Source organism: Rhamphochromis longiceps, linkage group LG7 (genome assembly GCF_057381845.1).
Source record: "Rhamphochromis longiceps isolate RC_006_pf linkage group LG7, R_longiceps_female_GT1.1, whole genome shotgun sequence".
Taxonomy (NCBI): Eukaryota; Metazoa; Chordata; class Actinopteri; order Cichliformes; family Cichlidae; genus Rhamphochromis; species Rhamphochromis longiceps.
Genome location: NC_140563.1, coordinates 70,902,863 through 70,921,642, shown reverse-complemented (window position 1 = coordinate 70,921,642; position 18,780 = coordinate 70,902,863). Strand labels below are relative to the sequence as shown.

The 18,780-nt window shown below is 48.0% G+C and overlaps 1 protein-coding gene across 2 annotated transcripts in view; it reads left to right on the top strand.

Moving 5' to 3' along the window:
- Positions 1–5,586: 5,586 nt before the first annotated feature.
- Positions 5,587–18,780, top strand: part of rpgrip1l (RPGRIP1 like) — a 23,747-nt gene continuing 10,553 nt past the window's right edge. The window contains exons 1-19 of one of the 2 annotated variants that reach the window (XM_085415119.1): positions 5,587–5,674; positions 6,323–6,418; positions 6,581–6,725; positions 6,888–7,198; positions 7,313–7,412; positions 13,446–13,589; positions 13,939–14,044; positions 14,479–14,625; positions 14,699–14,772; positions 14,849–14,988; positions 15,092–15,198; positions 15,270–15,320; positions 15,423–15,605; positions 15,732–15,849; positions 15,945–16,397; positions 17,230–17,333; positions 17,445–17,781; positions 18,126–18,319; positions 18,558–18,653. In XM_085415119.1, the coding sequence (XP_085271245.1) occupies positions 6,331–6,418; positions 6,581–6,725; positions 6,888–7,198; positions 7,313–7,412; positions 13,446–13,589; positions 13,939–14,044; positions 14,479–14,625; positions 14,699–14,772; positions 14,849–14,988; positions 15,092–15,198; positions 15,270–15,320; positions 15,423–15,605; positions 15,732–15,849; positions 15,945–16,397; positions 17,230–17,333; positions 17,445–17,781; positions 18,126–18,319; positions 18,558–18,653 (2,898 nt within the window). In that variant the 5' untranslated portion in view covers positions 5,587–5,674; positions 6,323–6,330. Of the gene's footprint in view, positions 5,675–6,322; positions 6,419–6,580; positions 6,726–6,887; positions 7,199–7,312; positions 7,413–13,445; positions 13,590–13,938; positions 14,045–14,478; positions 14,626–14,698; positions 14,773–14,848; positions 14,989–15,091; positions 15,199–15,269; positions 15,321–15,422; positions 15,606–15,731; positions 15,850–15,944; positions 16,398–17,229; positions 17,782–18,125; positions 18,320–18,557; positions 18,654–18,780 lie in introns of both variants that reach the window. The other variant, XM_085415118.1, reaches the window with a different exon arrangement.

Here is an 18,780-nt window from a genome sequence, read left to right as displayed (position 1 = left end):
AGAGGCTCGGATTAGACGTCACCGCTCGCCGTCTTTGAGGCATCTGACTGCATGCTTTAAAGAAGATGACGGTTCAGAGGAGCGACCTGCCGACCTCGCCTCAGACTTCAAACATTTTCCTAGAAACTCGCCGAGATGACAAAACGTCTGCCGTGTTTTTGGGAGGAAGCGACATGCGCTCTCAGAGCGTGATCTCGCGTGATTTATCTCCCGTGATCCAAGGCGCTGTCTTCTCCACAAGTCGCCCAGCGCCGTCTGTGATGCTGTCAGACGCCATCGTGTTAAAATCTCACCTAGCTTCCATTTTGGGGGCCAGGTGAGCGCTCGAGCGCAGAGCAAAGAACCAGCAGATCAACGAGCCACGAAAGTGGAAGGACTCGAAAACGTGTTCGGCGTGTTCTTTAAACACGCTAAAAGCGTTCTGCTGCCGGGGTCTGAACAGGCGGTAGCTGCAAACGTCTCTGCGACTCCCTCCAACAGCCTCAGACTGACATGATGTGGTGTTCACGCTCCTTTGGCAGCTTCACAGACTGACAGACGAGACAAACCTCTGTGCGTCCCGATGACCCGTAACTGTAGCGTGTGGAGGTTTACAGGTAGATGGGTGACAGCTCAGAGGTGGTCCTGAGAGTCTCAGGGTCTTAGCGTGTGAAGGACTGTTCGGTGCTCTGGCTCAGCTCGGTGAATCTAAAGAGGAAGTGACTGTGGACCTGCTTCCTGCTCCTCTCTGAGGAGTCAGACCAGTCGCCCCCTGCTGGACATCAGAGAGCGTGCAGCTTTAAGAAACTGTGTGTAATGATTCATCTTCTCTTCTGTAGAGACAGAACTAATAAAGACTAGCTACACATTTATGTTAGTGAGGTGTGAAACTGACTCCAGCTATCGGTTTTATTTTGGAAGGAAAACATTCCCCGACTGGCTGTTGTGCTTCGGTCCAAATGAACTTGGGGTCTTCCAGCGAGGGCTTAGAAACAGCCGGGTCGAGACGAGCGAGCCTGGGGCTCATCAAACTCTGCCCATTAGTCAAATCTGAGCTGATTACATGTAGTTAGCCGAGGTCGGCTGAGTCACGGCGGCATAATTAAAGACAAACACTGTGAGGGTCACATGTTCCAAGAGCCAGATGGCAGGGCGAGCCAGCCTTAATGGCAGGATTTACTGAGTCCATCCTGCAGGTTTCTGTGGATTTACACCCAAAATCTGACACAGTGGGGTGGCAGGGCGCCGACAGACACGCAGCGGGGTCAGGCGGTTCATGGGAAATCCAGAGTCTCGCAGGAGAAAACCCTGACAGACCACATCAGTGTGAAAGTGTGAATTCAGTTCGGATGATTTTAACACAGAGCTAACCCAAGTCCTGAGGAGTCAGCTGAAGAGTAAGAACAAGATGCGGGCTACGCCCTGCCCCTGATCAGGTACCCTGCTGGGATAATAATTTGGCCAAAGGAGGAGATAGAAGCCACTGACATCAAGACCAGGAAGCTCCTGACCATGCATGGAGGGTTTCACCCCAAGTCCAGCACCCTGAGACTGTACGCGAAGCAGAAGGAGGCCGGGGACTGGTGAGTGTCAGCACCACAGTCCAGGATGAGACAACGAGCATCCACGAGTACATCTGGAAGATGGCCCCAACTTACTCATTGACAGCTGCTGTCACAGAGAAACTTGCAAATCTGACCTTCGAGAGGTCGAGCAGGATTCAGAGAGGAAGTCAGGAGTAACCGGCTCGAGCACCTGAGGCATCAATAACCATCCAGACCACAAAGCATCTACACAACGCTGTGATTGGTGAGGTGATGTATTCGTGTTATTTTAACGAGGCTTCGGTCTTACAGACGTCAGTGGAGACTGTCCACGCTCAGCAGGCAGGTGTGAGGGCCGGAGCGGGAGACTGCAGGCCCCAGGAACCTGAGGCAGGAGCTGCCATCAGCCTGGACCGCTGCTTCTGCACAGTGGGTGGAGGTGGAGGTGGTGCTTGCTCCAACAGCCTCCCTCTCATAGCCACACCAAACCACTAACAGCAGCAGGAAGGAACTGCTTCATTCTCCCTACTTCACCATTCGGAACACATGACGGCATGTTATGGAAACACGCTGAAGAGAGCTCCGCCTTTAACCTGAACAGGTATCGTTTTTGTCTCCAGCTGTTCTGATCCTGAGGTGGAAAAATGTTCGGACTCGCCGTCTGATTGTGACCAATGCTGGATCCCTGCAGCTCATCTCATTACCATAAATCTCCCCTCATCTCTCCCGAGCCACTTCCTCCTCTCCCGCTGCTGTCTCCGCCCACGTTAACGACGTCAGGAGGCCTCGGCGCAGCGGCCCAAACGTGCTGCCGTACAGTCACAGAGGGCCGCCCCAACTGGCTCGGCTTTAATTGGCTCGGCTCAGGTGCCAACTGAGATCAGCTGTCGCTGCAACAACGGCCGCACCTGTTTACACGTCTGTCAGAGCGGCGGCGGCGCCCGAGGCGTGACCCCCGACACACAAGGTCACATGTCCTCTGCTCGGAGGACACATTCACACTGCAAATGAAGTGTTCTTTATCCAACCAACAACCAGCTCCATCAACTACTCTGATTACTAACGAAATACTCTGATTACTGCTCCTGCTGCTCTCGGACCAGTAGTGAGCAGCTGTCAGCACCACAGGAAACGCTGTCAGCGAGAGTGAGCTTGGACTGAGGAAAACTAAAAAACTAAACTTCCTGATATTTTACTGACGAGAGGACAAACACAACGTGGAAACTATTTTGTTCCCTGATGTTGTACATATTAGGAAAATGTGGCTCGGGCGTCTAATTCAGGTATTTAAACACGCTGAGTACCAAAAACATAACTGTGTGATGAGTTATCAGGATGAGCGCCGTGCTGTCTGCGGTTTCATGTTTGCGGACTCGTCACCAGCTGCTCCCTGCGCTCTGACGTTTTAACTGAAAACAAGAGAAATAGTTCAAATTCTGCAAAAAGCAGAACAGTTCTGCTCCCAAACAGGAAGTCCTGCACATGCACGTCCTGTGATGGCTCCAAAGGTGACTCGTACACCCCGAGCGTGTCAGGTTCGTCTCAATAACTTTACTTATAATGGAAGATAAACAGAAGGTGTGTTCAATTCCTGACACGATGTTTGCGTCAGATCCCAGACGCTCCTCTTGCTTTCTCCTCAAACCGAGTCCAGAACAAACTGCTGATCACATGACAGTCAATCAAACAACAGGTTTCTTTGTGTGAAGCTGTGGAAATAAAACTAATTAAACTGAGACGAAGTTTTGGTTCTGAACAAGTCTCTGGGTTTTTACTAGTTATGACATTCAGACCAGAGGTGCTAAATGTATGGCTCGGGGGCCAGAGCGAGGCCACTAAAGCAGCTTTACTCACAGCAGGCATCAAAGGAGTTCTCCTTCATTCCTGGAACAGGAACACTGACAGCGAGTCAGTGATGTGCTCCATGACGAACAGTATGTGGGGAGGATGATCGTGCACTCTGCACAGGTAACACAGTCGGTTACTTTAAACAAGTTACTGCACAAACTTTTTACAGCAAAATATATCATCAGCATAAAGCTGTATTTTCAGTTACTGTAATTACTCTGTTCATATTTACAGTATTTGTAGCGTCTGTTCGTTTACACTGTTGCAGGATTACCACCGTTTATTCATTAGAACAATAATTTACATCAGACAGTAACACACTGAACTAAATGAAATAAAACTATATGTTACAAAGTTCACAGAGTATAAGAAATAGCTCTATAATATCCAGACTACTGTCTCACGCGTGCTCAGTCATCCAGGTCAGGAAATCCCAGAGAGTTGATCCTGTTCATCTGGATGTTTTCAGTTTCATCATCATCAGGTGACTTCTTCAGTGTCAGCTGACTGCAGGTCTCCAACCTTGTAAACATCTGCACAATAACTGAAACCAGCACCACTGAATGAACTGTGAGCTCAGTTCTTTGATCATTAATATGCGAATTGTGGTGACCAACAGCAGCTAACATGTTAATCTGAAACATTTTTCTGCATCTATTTTCAGTTTTTACTGTTTTTCTGTCAGATTTTCAGTCCCACCTTCTTCCAAACCTTTTTCTACAGGCTGCTCAGTATCAAAGTCATCCTGCAGCAGTTTTACTGCCCAGCTCTGTTTCCTGTCTTCGTGCTTTTAGACCAGGGGTGGGCAATCTCAGTCCACGAGGGGCGGTGTCCCTGCAGGTTTTAGATGTGTCCTCGAACCAACACAGCTGGTTTAAATGGCTAAATTAGCTCCTCAACATGTCCTGAAGTTCTCCAGAGGCCTGGTAAGGAACTAATCATGTGATTCAGGTGTGTTGACCCAAGGTGAGATTGCCCACCCCTGTTTCAGACACATAATTATGCATCTTCTGTATGTTGAGCACTCAGAGGTCTCTCTCTTTCTTTCCCTCACGTTTTGTCTGAACCACATAACTCCCCATTAAATTCTGAGCTGGTTGTTAAAGAGGCTGCGACTTCATCTGTGTCATCAGATTAGCCGAGTGATTTGTCCTCACAGAGGCTCACTGCCGTCATCATTACTGTGACTGGTGGAGGATCCTCAGCTGCTCACACGTTAACCAGCTGCCATCTAGTGTCACATCTGGGACAGTCACAGGATCGTATGATAACGACGATGCAGATCAGTGAGAGGAGGTGGGTGCAGGGACTATTACTGATAAAAAAGGATGAAGATGAAGCTGCCAGGCAGGAGGAGAAGAGCTCAGACGGAGGAGGATGCTGGGATAGGAGGAGATGGAGGCAGATGATCCGCTGTGCAGTGGAGCTATGAATGCAGCAGCTGAAAGAAGAAGCAGATTTACAGTAGGCGGCTGATCTGGCCTCTCCTTTCAGTGCCTGACAGTAACAGACTTTGACCTCCCCCCCGTGGCTCCAGTTGAATAAAAGCCATGACTGCTGGATGTTTGAGGGAAAATCTGCCTATATTACAATAGGAGGCTAAGACGGGCCTCCATGCTCGTCTGATCATGTGCTTGACAGTTGTTGCACCAACGTGGGCACGGCCTGTTGAACAAGAAGCCAGCAGGCATCATAGATTTCAACGACAGGCTGACTCGCTGACAGATCCGCGCCTGCTTGCCGCAGGCCGAACACACGGGGGAAGGTGTGTTTGCGGGGAGGAGGGTTCAAAGGTTATGCCTGGAAGAAGCAGCAGCAGTGATGGGAGACTGTCACGGCCCAGCGAACACTGACATGCCGACTGAGCTTATCCTGGCCTGCCGACGCTCATCTCAGGGTGCTAAATTAGATCCATCGCCAGTTCATGAAAGTACGCTAACATGTAAAGTCAGGTCAGACAAAGTCCCCAAATTGGCCCAGAGTCAGAGATACAGCTGACAGACAGGAGAGAGGGTTTCTGCATGAAAATCAGCAGGAAACAGACACGTTCACACACAAAAGTCCTTCTTATTAAACTCGAAACAGCTTTAAGAGCATTTAATCACTGGTGGTTTATACTGTGTCATATTCTAGAGGGAAATATAAGCTAGGAAAGCCTTTGACTGCTAAAAAAGAGGAACAAAAAATACAACTCCCAGAAGGCTCTTCGCACAGCGCGTGCGCTGTTGTACCATAACGACGTGATGAGCGTTTATGTTTTCAGTAGCAACCGTGAGTTAAACTGAACAAAGTCGTTGTAAAAGGTAAGAAATGCGTCAGATGTTACCAGAAAAATGACCGGAAACAAGTCAGAAGTAAATATGGAGTCACGAGCGTTTGAGGCGACACGCAATCTGATAATTAGACGGTTCCGCTAGCTCGTTAGCTACTGCTGCTAATGCGGAAAAAAACACGATAGATTCAGAGCTTTTCAGTGAAATACATCCACGTACGCATAATATATATTTTAATTTATTTACCTGATATTAATATGGTGTGTCCCATTGGTCAAAGATAACGCTGCTTTGTTAAATCATCGCTCGGTACCAGACTACCTTTAAATTCTATACGTTTTAATGTTCACGGTCGAAAGTAGCGTTAAATGTGGCTTCGTAATTATCGTCGAAGACTCGGAAACATCGGAATTAGCCGGTTTTAAGTTCGGCATACATGTAACACACTAGGCTGTTTGAATTTTGGTGCTTTTGAAATGGTGAACAGTCCGTTTAACACCGCGCTATTAGAGGCGTCTTTAAAGTGAAGTGCTGCTGATTAAGTTTTCATTGTAAAGTATTTTTATTCATTGTGCCGATTGTGTTTTTAACCTCACTGAGAGATTTATCTTCAGAGATGAATTATAAAAGGCGTAAAGCTGTCTGTAACCGCCACCGACGGTTGAATCTTCTGTCCAGGCTGAAACATGTCAACCCTCCGGGATGAGACGGCAGCAGATGTGCCGGTCAAGGACGTCACGGTGGACCTCTCCAGACTCACACCGGCTCCACCAGGTGTGTCCACACTCATCAGGCTGTTTCAGAGTCCTCCACGTACCAGCAGACAGTTGCATGACTAAAACGTTGAATTCTAACCTACATTTTAGGTTAAATCCAGTGCTCTGTTTTATGTGGTACAGTTTGTTCACCTGCTAATTTGTTGATTTCTGCTCACAGAGTCGTCGACCTATCAGCACGCCCGTGCGCGACTGGACATCTCGCGTGTGTCCCGGGAGGAGCTGGAGGACCGCTTCCTGCGGCTGCAGGAGGAGACGCTGCAGCTCAAACAGCACAGCCACAAACGGGATGATCTAATCAAGAAGTGAGGCTTCTCCCATATGCCCGGGGCGTTTTTATCACTGAACAAAAGCACGTCTTTAAAGAGAACACGTTTATTTCCTCAATAATATTTTTCCACACAAAAAGCTCCAGAATCCTTAATGTGTCTAACAATATACCATTTAATTTAACTGTCTCTCTGCAGACTGAGCACAAAGCTGAAGAGGCTGATGAACAACCGTGACCGCATGGAGCAGCTGGCAGCAGGGACAGCCCCATCCTCCAGGGTCCGAGACGTGGAGATGGAGGAGATGATGGAGGAGCTCCACGAGAAGGTCCGGGCCCTGCAGGCCGAAAACGAAGGGCTGAAACAGCGCCTCCTGGTGGCAAAGCATCAACTCATCAATCGTCAGAGCCAGAGGCCGACGCCGTACGACCGCATCCAGCCGCGAGTCAACACGGGGTTGAAGAAGTTCAGAGACGACATGTCGTCTCCGTCTTTAATACGACCTAAAAGTGAGTTCTGCGGCGTCTCCAGAGCTTCTCTGCCATCACGCTCCACGAACTGCGTGTTTTCTTTCTCTCTGTTTAACTTTTACCATCTTCCCTCTGTGAATTCATCTCCTGCAGGTACGAGGAGTTTGGAGGGAGGAGGACGACCTCCGACTGGCCTGCTGCCTCGCTATGGGCACAGTCTGCTGGAGGAGGCCAGATCAGAGATCCGCAACCTGTGAGTAGGAATGGGAATCAGTGAGATGTTAGTGATCGATTCTGGCTCAAAAACACCTCTAAGCAGGATATCACTCCGGGTTCTTGGCTGGCTTAGCGTTAGCATGCTGTCTGTGCAGGTGCATGTAAAGAGCTGAAGTTGTGTCAGCAGCATGATGGAGCTGTTTCTGGATGCACGAGCACAAGACTCCATAAGCAGGATCGATCGGCAAACAGACTAACAATTCCATACAGCTGGACTACAGGGAACCACTTCTCTACAAGAACCAGTTCTTAATTACCGTCCTTACCTATGAGTCATCCTGAGCTTATTTAAGGCAAGGCAAGTTTATTTGTATAGCACAATTCAACAACAAGGTGGTTCAAAGTGCTTTACAGAGACATTAGAAACAAAAACAAATAAAAAGCATGATTTAAAATTGATTAAAACAATCAAACTAACTAACTAATTAACAAACAAACAAACAAACGAAACAGTATATAAAATCAAAACAGATAAAATCAGTAGTTAAATGCAAGTTTTGAAATTTAAGCTTAAAAGTGTGGATTTGGTGCTTTATTCAAATGCAGCTGAGAACAGGTGAGTCTTCAGCCTGGATTTAAATAAACTGAGTGTTTCAGCTGATCTGAGGCTTTCTGGGAGTTTGTTCCAGATATAAGGAGCATAAAAGCTGAATGCAGCTTCTCCGTGTCTGGTTCTGACTCTGGGAACTGATAAAAGACCGGATCCAGATGACCTGAGGGATCTGGAAGGTTCATACTGGGTCAGGAGGTCACTGATGTATTTTGTAGAGATGGCACGATACCACTTTTTTATGTTCGATACCGATATCATAAATTTGGATATCTGCCGATACCGATATGAATCCGATATAGTGTTTTTTAATCAACAAAACTGTTTTTTAAATATCTTGCTGCATTTTGTATAAGTTCATACTCAAGTTTAAAACAACAACTACACTAAAGCTATTCTGTTATACCTGTATGCAAAAAAAAAATATTTCATAGTTCAGCAATACTGATCAATCTAATAAACTTAGACCTACACCATCCTCCCTATTCTGGTATTTTAAAGAGTACTTAGCAGAAATATTAGGCAACCAAACTAATAAGGTTGCAAACTCCCAGCAAAAAAAAAAAAATAGCGAACCACCCCTCACGCTCCACCTCATGATGCTTAATCGACGTAATCAACCTTAATTTGATGCAGTGTGAAAAAAAATGCACAGAAATCAATTCTTTTTCAAGAAATATTAAATAGATTCAACATCTTTCTTCAACAAAATTGCAGACTGCACAGATGGTACCTTCCCAAAGGAAAAAGTACTATAGCTTACTAGGGTATATTAGACTTAATAGTCACTATATACAGTAATTGACTTCTATTCATTTTACATCAAATTAAAACTTTGGGTGTCAGATAATTATTTATTAAAAGCTAGACATTTTAAATGAGAATAAGAAAGAAAAGTATGTCTTTGTGCCCCCTTTTCCCTGTTCATGCCCTATCGGCCCCCCTGGCTAAACTTTGCTAGATCCGCCCCTGCACAGTTACCAGCGTCAGCTACGTAGAAAAAGATCCTCGAGTAGAAAGTAATATTAAATACATTCTAACAACAGCTGATCAAGCTTAAACGTGCTGCTGTTGTTCAGCCGCTGGTTTCCTCTTTCTGGTGCGAAGTGGGCCAAAAACAAACAAGAGAGACGATCAGCTGATCATTGATCAGTTTCATGATTGAAGTAGCAGCAGGAGAGGCAGTCGCTCCATATATCGTTTGTTAAGCTTAACGCAGGAATGCTTTACATTCAGAGATGGACTTACACACTTGCTTTACTTCTCTCGGGATAACTTTGTCGGAGATGAAATGCCGGGTTGCTAGCGAAGCTCCACGTGCTATCCAGACCACCAACAGGTCCCGCATGCCACAGCCGCTCTATCACGTGATGCATACTGCTCCGACGTGCTAACGTTCTGAGGCGAGTTACGGCGTGTTGCAAGTTTTGTGAGGTGCTTTCGTGATATTTAATGGATCGGATTACATTTTTTATTTTTCTCCGATATCCGATCCAGTAATTTAGGTCAGTATCGGACCGATACCGATACGTAATATCGGATCGGTCCATCTCTAGTATTTTGGTCCTAAACCATTCAGAGCTTTATAGACCAGCATCAGAACTTTAAAGTCTATCCTCTGACGGACAGGCAGCCAGTGTAAGGACCTCAGAGCTGGACTGATGTGGTCCACTTTTTTGGTCTTAGTGAGGACTCGAGCAGCAGAGTTCTGAATGAGCTGTAGTTGTCTGACTGATTTTTTTAGGTAGACCTGTAAAGATGCTGTCACAGTAATCAAGCCTACTAAAGATGAATGCATGGACTAGTTTTTCCAGGTCCTGTTGAGACATCAGATCTTTTATCCTTGATATATTCTTGAGGTGATAGTAAGCTGACTTTGTTATTGTCTTAATGTGTTTTTCTAAGTTTAGGTCTGCATCCATCACTACACCCAAATTTCTCGCCTGGTTTGTGGTTTTTAGATGTATAGATTGAAGTTCTCTGGTGACCTGTAATCGTTTTTCTTTGGCGCCAAAGACTATTACCTCAGTTTTGTTTTTGTTTAGCTGGAGAAAATTGTGGCACAACCAGTCATTAATTTCCTCAATGCATTTACCAAGAGCCTGTACAGGGCCTCGGTCTCCTGGTGACATTGTGATATATATTTGTGTGTCATCTGCATAGCTGTGGTAGTTTATTTTGTTGTTCTTTATAATCTGTGCCAGTGGGAGCATGTAAATGTTAAACAGAAGGGGTCCCAAGATGGAACCTTGGGGAACTCCACATGTGATACTTGTCTGCTCAGATGTGAAGTTACCTGTTGATAGAAAGTGTTACACCCCAGCCCAGGGAACCGGCGTGCGACATAAGGAAAATAAAAATAAGGAAAAATGCCCCCCCACTCCCTGCTCTTAAGGAGGACGAACCAACAAAAAACAGCTACCACGGATTTCACAACAGCCAGTCAGTTTGAGTCCCAAAAGGTAGCAGGCATCAGGGTGAGCATGGCCAAAACAACAATAAAAAAATCTAGAAATGAAATGCAGCTGGCTTACCTTCACAGAAAACCCCAAACAAAAATTACAGGTGTCTTACCTGCCTCCCTAACCAAAAACAGGAGAAAAGGTTCCCAAAGAAAAATGGCTTCTCACCCCTACCGAGTAAAAACAGTATCAACAACTATTTACATCTACAGTGGGGCAAAAAAAGTATTTAGTCAGCCACCGATTGTGCAAGTTCCCCCACTTAAAATGATGACAGAGGTCAGTAATTTGCACCAGAGGTACACTTCAACTGTGAGAGACAGAATGTGAAAAAAAATCCATGAATCCACATGGTAGGATTTGTAAAGAATTTATTGGTAAATCAGGGTGGAAAATAAATATTTGGTCACCTCAAACATGGAAAATCTCTGGCTCTCACAGACCTGTAACGTCTTCTGTAAGAAGCTTTTCTGTCCCCCACTCGTTACCTGTATGAATGGCACCTGTTTGAACTCATCATCTGTATAAAAGACACCTGTCCACAGCCTCAAACAGTCAGACTCCAAACTCCGCCATGGCCAAGACCAAAGAGCTTTCGAAGGACACCAGGAAAAGTATTGTAGACCTGCACCAGACTGGGAAGAGTGAATCTACAATAGGCAAGCAGCTTGGTGTGAAAAGATCAACTGTGGGAGCAATCATCAGAAAATGGAAGACATACAAGACCACTGATAATCTCCCTCGATCTGGGGCTCCACGCAAGATCTCATCCCGTGGGGTCAAAATGATCATGAGAACGGTGAGCAAAGATCCCAGAACCACACGGGGGGACCTGGTGAATGACCTGCAGAGAGCTGGGACCAAAGTAACAAAGGTCACCATCAGTAACACACTACAACGGCAGGGAATCAAATCCCGCAGTGCCAGACGTGTTCCGCTGCTGAAGCCAGTGCATGTCCAGGCCCGTCTGAAGTTTGCCAGAGAGCACATGGATGATACAGCAGAGGATTGGGAGAATGTCATGTGGTCAGATGAAACCAAAGTAGAACTTTTTGGTATAAACTCAACTCGTCGTGTTTGGAGGAAGAAGAATACTGAGTTGCATCCCAAGAACACCATACCTACTGTGAAGCATGGGGGTGGAAACATCATGCTATGGGGCTGTTTTTCTGCCAAGGGGACAGGACGACTGATCCGTGTTAAGGACAGAATGAATGGGGCCATGTATCGTGAGATTTTGAGCCAAAACCTCCTTCCATCAGTGAGAACTTTGAAGATGAAACGAGGCTGGGTCTTCCAACATGACAATGATCCAAAACACACCGCCCGGGCAACAAAGGAGTGGCTCCGTAAGAAGCATTTGAAAGTCCTGGAGTGGCCTAGCCAGTCTCCAGACCTCAACCCCATAGAAAATCTGTGGCGGGAGTTGAAAGTCCGTGTTGCTCGGCGACAGCCCCAAAACATCACTGCTCTCGAGAAGATCTGCATGGAGGAATGGGCCAAAATACCAGCTACTGTGTGTGCAAACCTGGTAAAGACCTATAGTAAACCTTTGACCTCTGTTATTGCCAACAAAGGTTATGTTACAAAGTATTGAGTTGTATTTTTGTTATTGACCAAATACTTATTTTCCACCCTGATTTACCAATAAATTCTTTACAAATCCTACCATGTGGATTCATGGATTTTTTTTTTTCACATTCTGTCTCTCACAGTTGAAGTGTACCTCTGGTGCAAATTACTGACCTCTGTCATCATTTTAAGTGGGGGAACTTGCACAATCGGTGGCTGACTAAATACTTTTTTGCCCCACTGTATATACAACAAACTATTTACAACACAGGGGGAAATCAAGACCATGACAAACTGAAACACAGGGCTTAAATACATAGAGGGAGTAATCAGGGAATAGACAACAGGAGGGAAACACAGCTGGGGCAAATCAGAACTGACGAGACAAGGAAGCGTAAACTGAACACACTGAGATAAGACAGACCTTCAAAGTAAAACAGGAAACGCATAACAGTCATGCCTAAAACAAAACACTGACAACATCGAATCGTAACAAAAGTATTTCCTGTTTTCTAAGTATGTTTTGAACCAGTTTAGTACAGTTCCTGAAAGACCTGCCCAGTTCTTCAGTCGTTTGAATAATATGTTGTGGTCAACTGTATCAAATGCTGCACTGAGATCCAGTAAAACTAGGACTGACATTTTTCCACTGTCTGTATTCAGACATATGTCATTAAACACTTTGGTCAGAGCGGTTTCAGTGCTGTGGTTCTGTCTAAAACCTGACTGGAAGGCATCGTAGCAGTTATTCTGTTTTAAGAAGTAACTGAGCTGTTGAGAAACTGCTTTTTCAATGATCTTACTTAAAAACGGGAGATTTGAGATCGGCCTGTAGTTGTTCATTTGTGTCTTGTCAAGATTGTCCTTTTTCAGTATAGGTTTGATTACAGCAGTTTTTAGTGGTTCTGGAAACACGCCTGACATTAAAGAAAAGTTGACGATCTGTAACAGGTCTGACTCCAAAGTCTTTGAGACCTTTTTGAAAAAACTTGTTGGCAGGACATCTAAACAGCAAGAGGAGGAGTTCAGTTGACCTAAGATGTCCTCCAGGTCTTTGCTGTTAATCGGGTCAAACAGTTTCATGGTGTTTAAACAGGTTTTCGGTGGACACAGTACATATCCTGGATATTAAGGATATTATTAAAGGTGGTATTTTACATCAGTCATTGAAACTCCTCACAAATATTTACCGTGTCCTCCTAGCTGGCATCGGCACTGAAACAGGAAGATAAGAGTAACTAAGGCTCCACAGAGCTTCCTTCTGAGGATTTATAAATGACAGTTTTTGTAGTTCTTTACTGGATTCACGCTGTGAGTGAAGTGCAGACTCGCAGCTTTAGCTGGAGGGTTTAAATAAGGTCGTGACACACACAGTCCCTCATTTTCAGAGGCTCATTGATTGTGACGCGCCATGTTTGTGTCGCAGAGAGAATGTGATCGAGTCCCAGCGGAGCCGCATGGAGGAGCTGGAAGGTGCATCGGAGCTGCTGAGGGAGGAGCTGAGGAGGAAGGAGGCCGAGTATGAAGAGAGACTCCTGCAGGTCCGGCAGGAGCAGAGCTCCAAACTGAGGTACGAGCTGCTGGTTTTAAATACGAAGCCTTCCGTAAAGCTGAGCGGCGCCTCGTTCTGATGTTTCCTGTTATTTCATCAAAAATGTCGTTTATGTTTGAGTAAATGAAAATCCATCTAAATAAAACCAGTGAGAATATTTTGGTCTCAGGTTTTTGTTGGAGGGGAGCACCAGAACCTGTTTCTCACGGTTTCAGTCCAACAGCTTTCACCGTATCAGGGCAGAAGATGAGCTCGTGCTGTGGCGAGGCATCTGTCATTCACAATAATCGCTTTCTGTGGTCACCTCTTCACTCAAAGCTGTGCTCGAGGTCGAGGTTGTGGATGAATCTTTGTTTTTTCCTGTCAGGACGCACGTCAACAGCAACGTGACGCTGATCAAACTGCAGAAGCAGCTGGCGGTGAGATCCAACACCGTGGCCGAGCTGGAGGGGCGATATCTGCAGCTGCAGGAGGTGAGACGTTTCCTGGCCTCCTCCTCTTCCTCCCCCACCTGAAACCCTGCAGCACCAAGATCAACATCCAGTAATCACTACTGATCTTCTCTGTCTGTGAGAGAACAAATTATCGCACTTTTCTATGCAACGCTGTGACTTCAAGCGCAATCAAATCCCTCTGCAGCCAATCAGGAGAAAGATTTCTTAAGAGGGGAGGGGCTTGATTCAGTGCACAGCATTGTTTTAAACTGTGAATCATGCAGATGAGTAGGGACGAAACACCAGAGCTGGATATGATGAGCTCAAAGATCATGTGACTAACCTCCCGTTTATAATTCCACCTTATGGCACTGACACACATCTGCAGACACAGCTGGCCTGACGAGATCAACAAGACCAGGTGTCAGGTGTGTACACAGAGCGAGCTAACAGCGGCGGCGTTTGTTTTGCAGAGTCAGCAGACGCTTAAGCTCAGTCATGAAGCGGTGATGGCGAAGGTGGACGAGCTGTCGGCAGATCTGAAAAACGAGCGGCTGAAGCGCTTGGAGCTGGAGAAGCAGCTGCAGAGTGCCAGCGTCTCCAGGACGAGGATGGAGCAGGTGAGCCCGAGTCCGCTGTAGGGGTGTGCTGCTGTGCAGGTGTGGTGGCTCACCTGCCTGTGTGTGCGTTCAGCTGCAGGAGAGGATCGGCGAGCTGGAGCAGGACAGAGACCTGCTGAAGGACAGCAACGAGAAGCTGCTGAACAGGTGAGCAGTTTGTCCATGAACGTTTCAGTCTTACCTGGCCCAGGTTGACCTCCGTCACCTCCTCCTTTCGTTGCAGCGCCTTTGACGTCTCTCAGCAGGAGAAATGGCAGCTTCAGGAGCAGCGGCTGAAGCTTCAGATCTCTCAGCTGGAGACGGCGCTCAAGGCCGACCTCGTTGACAAAAACGAGATCCTCGACAAAGTCAAGGCCGAGAGAGGTACGGGTACGCCCCCTACCTGCCCATTAAGACCGCTCCGTGTCCCGTGAGAGCGCCGAGGGTGAACGTGGCGACCGATTTCCTCCCTCTGATTGTTTTTCAGACACAAACAAGAAGCTGAAAGAAGCAAATCAGAAGCTGGAGGTGCAGTTCCTGCAGCAGAAGCAGCAGCTGGAGGAACTGAACGAGCAGCTCAAGTTTTACAGTCGGGTGAGCAGATGAATCAAATCCTCTCGCCTGCTGCAGGTTTGGTGTGTGTGACATCACCGTGCTCTTCACAGGGGAGCGACTATGACGTGGCCGAACTCACCGAGGCGCTGCTGCTCGTCAAAGTGAGTGCCCGTCACACGCCGCTGCCGTCGTTACTGCGATCATACACAGCCCAGATTCAGTCTCACGTCTCGCCTTTTGTCTGTAACATCATCGTCTATCAGACACGTAAATCCCAGAGGAGTGGAGATCTGGACTTCCTGAGGGAGGCGGAGGAGGAAACGGGCGGCACCAGCATGGAAAACGCCATTAAGGAGCTGCGAGCCGCTCACGCCGAAACCATCCAGGAGCTGGAAAAGACCCGGAGCCTCCTGAGCACGGAGAGCCGGATCAGCCAAGGCTACAAGGTGGAGCAAACACACCCGCCCACTTTTATTCTTACTGTATGCAAAGCAGCAAGGGGAGGGGTCAGAGTGGAACCTGATCACGTTTGTTGTGCTGAGCAGAATCTATTTCCTTTCTTGTGGCCGCAGGCCGAGCTGGACGCCGCGCTACGCAAGATGGACGCCGACAAACTCGAGTACGAGCAGAAGCTAGAACGCCAGGCTCAGCTGCTGGACGCCAGGGCAACGAAGATCAGGAAACTGGAAGGTTCCCGCCCACCCAAGCATCCATCCAGTTCTCCTGCTGATGTTCAGTTTAAAGAATAAATGAACCGTTGATGATGAGGTTTCTCTGCTCCGCAGCTCAGCTCAGAGACATCGCCTACGGGACCAAAACCTACAGCGTCAAAGCGGACGCCACAGCTGAGGACGAGGCCGACGAATCTGGCGAAGCGCTTCACCTGGAGAGTGGAGAAAACCTGCTGGAGCTTCAGATAGTAGGCGTCACGCTGTCTGGCTCTGCCCTGCAGATGCTGGGCGAAGCTGAGCCCGCCACCTTCTGTACGTACGCCTTCTACGTGTTCGAGCTGCACGCCACACCGGTGGTGACGGGCCACAGTCCAAAATACAACTTTACTTCTAAGTACGTGGTTAGCGTGGACGAACGCTTCCTCGACTACCTCCACCGGGGCGCGGTGAGGGTGGAGCTGCACGAAGCGCTCGGTCTGGACTGGAGGACGCTGGCGGCTGGCGAGCTTCATCTGCAGCAGCTGCTGGAACAGGACGGGAAGGTTCACGGCAGCGTGGCGCTCGTCGGTGAGTCATTGGTCTGTGGGGGGAGGGAGAGACTGACATAAGCACAGACTGAGAGACAGCCAAAGAGCTGCTCGTGTAAAGGCTCAGGCTCACTGACAGAGTCCATGTTTCATTTGTCACACACACAGACACACACAGACACACACAGACACAAGAACAACACTGAACAGGTGCAGACCGACAGCGAGCAGTGAACAACCGTTACCGGGTGCATCACTAAAGTACATTATTTTGTTATTAAGTGCATGAGCAGTGTAGAGAGTCCAGTCCAGCATCACTCGGTGTGGACACACTGCAGGTCAGGGAGCTCTGAGCGAGCGGTGCATCCAGCAGAGCGCACCGCTCTTTGGAGAGCTCGTCTATCCCGATGCTGTTCCTCCACCTTCAGAGGGAGGTGGAGGTCTGAGGAAGAAGAGACGCTTCTTTAAAAAGATGTTTAGCGCCATCTGCTGTCAGTACGGAACATGACGTCATGAGTTTGGTTGGTTGTGGCTAGCAGACTTAACATAAACTAATGTGAGTCTGTTAGCTGCAACCAACCACATGACGTTACATCTAATGTAAATTAGCCTTTATAAGGGGAGCGCCTCATGTCCGCTCTAAGCTCAAATATGTACAAGGTGAGAGTAGGGCCGAGGACACAACCTGGATATTTACCTTCCTGTGTGTCATGAGGGGCCGTGTGACCCGCGAGCCAGCTCAGTGACGGCCGGATCCACGCGGTCTGCGGGCTGGCGGCTGTACTTGACGATGACGGTAGACTCGGCGACTGTCGGTGATGCTCGATGAAAACGCGTCGTCAGATGAACGCTCGTGTGCAAACCTCTTTCAGGGTCGCGTGATGAGGCGCGCTGCTTCGGCTCCTTGGAGTTCTGGCTCAGGCTGAGGGTGCCCATGACGGAGACGCTGCGACTGTACCGAGAGAAGATGAAGGCGGTGAGCTTCATCATCACCCGTCATCACTCAGATACACGAGCAGGAGGATACACCCACGGTGTACACACACCTGAGCAGGTGAAGGTTCTCACTCGTGTCGTTTCTCCTCAGCCTCCGCCAACGACCGGCGACTGGAACGAGCTCTTCATCACCGTCCGCCGCTGCTCCGGCCTTCAGCCGCGAGGCTCCTGGCAGCCGAGCCCCTATGTCGTCTACAAGTTCTTTCACTTCCCCGACCACCCCACCGCCACCGTTCACAACCGCCAGGACCCCGACTTCCATGACCTCAGGTCGTACTCCGTCTCGATGGATGCGGACCTGGACCGGTACCTGAAGTCGGAGGTCCTTCAGTTCTACGTGTTCGACTACAAAGAGGAGCAGATGGACACGTACCTGGGGAAGGCCCGAGTCCCTCTGAGGACGCTGACCCACGACGAGAGCCTCACAGGTGAGTCAGGTGTTTGTAGCACACTGTTCGCCTGCAGGTGCAGCTTCAGTGTTCAGCTGCAGCGTGACCTGTTAAAATGGGGTTCTTTCTCACCGTCATTACCTGAACATGGACATACACACTTTACACTGGTTTTAAATAAACTGGACAGGAAATGTTTTCATTTTTAGCTCCTGATGAAGGCTCCAGGCTTTTCGATAAAACATCGAAAAGTGTTTTAATGGTTTAAACTTCTTAAATCTAAAGTTAACCAAACGCCTCACACTGCTGCTGACTGAGGAAATGTTTCAGGATCAGCTCGATCAGATGTGAGTGAGCACGTGTAACCTGCTCTGCTCCCTCAGGTGTGTTTTCGCTGGCCGATCCCTCTGGACTCCCCGCCGGGAACATCGAAGTGACTCTGAAGTGGAAGGTCTCCTACATCCACCCGGTGGACGCCATGGAGGACGAGCCCAGGTTTACTCCTGTGGAGGAAGCGTCAGAGGCCAAACAACAGCCGGAGGGCAAGGAGGCCCGCCGCCATCGCGCCGAATCTCAGGTCAGGTCATCCAGATGACCCAAACATAAATGATAAATTTAATAATGGCCTGAAAATGTTTTCGATTTTTTTCTCCTTTTCTGCGAATTTAAACACAACAATCGAGCGATTCCCATAATTCCCTGAGGAGCCTGTTCCTCCTGAAGGCTGTGGCCTTCCTGTGGCTTCAGCAGATGTTCACCTGTGACTCGGTCCAGGTGTGCTCTTCCCTCACCTCTCTGGATGCTTCCCCCTTCAGGCCCCGCTGCCCAAACCAAGACTGAAGACTCAGGTGAAGGGAACGCCACCTGCCAAAAAAGTCACGTTTGTAGAAGGGACAGCCGCCAACCAACAGGTGAGAGGCACTGCCTCTGTCAGGTGATCAGAGAGGGAGGAGTTCACCTGCAGCTCAGCAGGTGCATTCAGGGCTCAGATGGAGATCGGATAAAACAACACGTGGAGTTTGATGTTTTTCTGTTTTT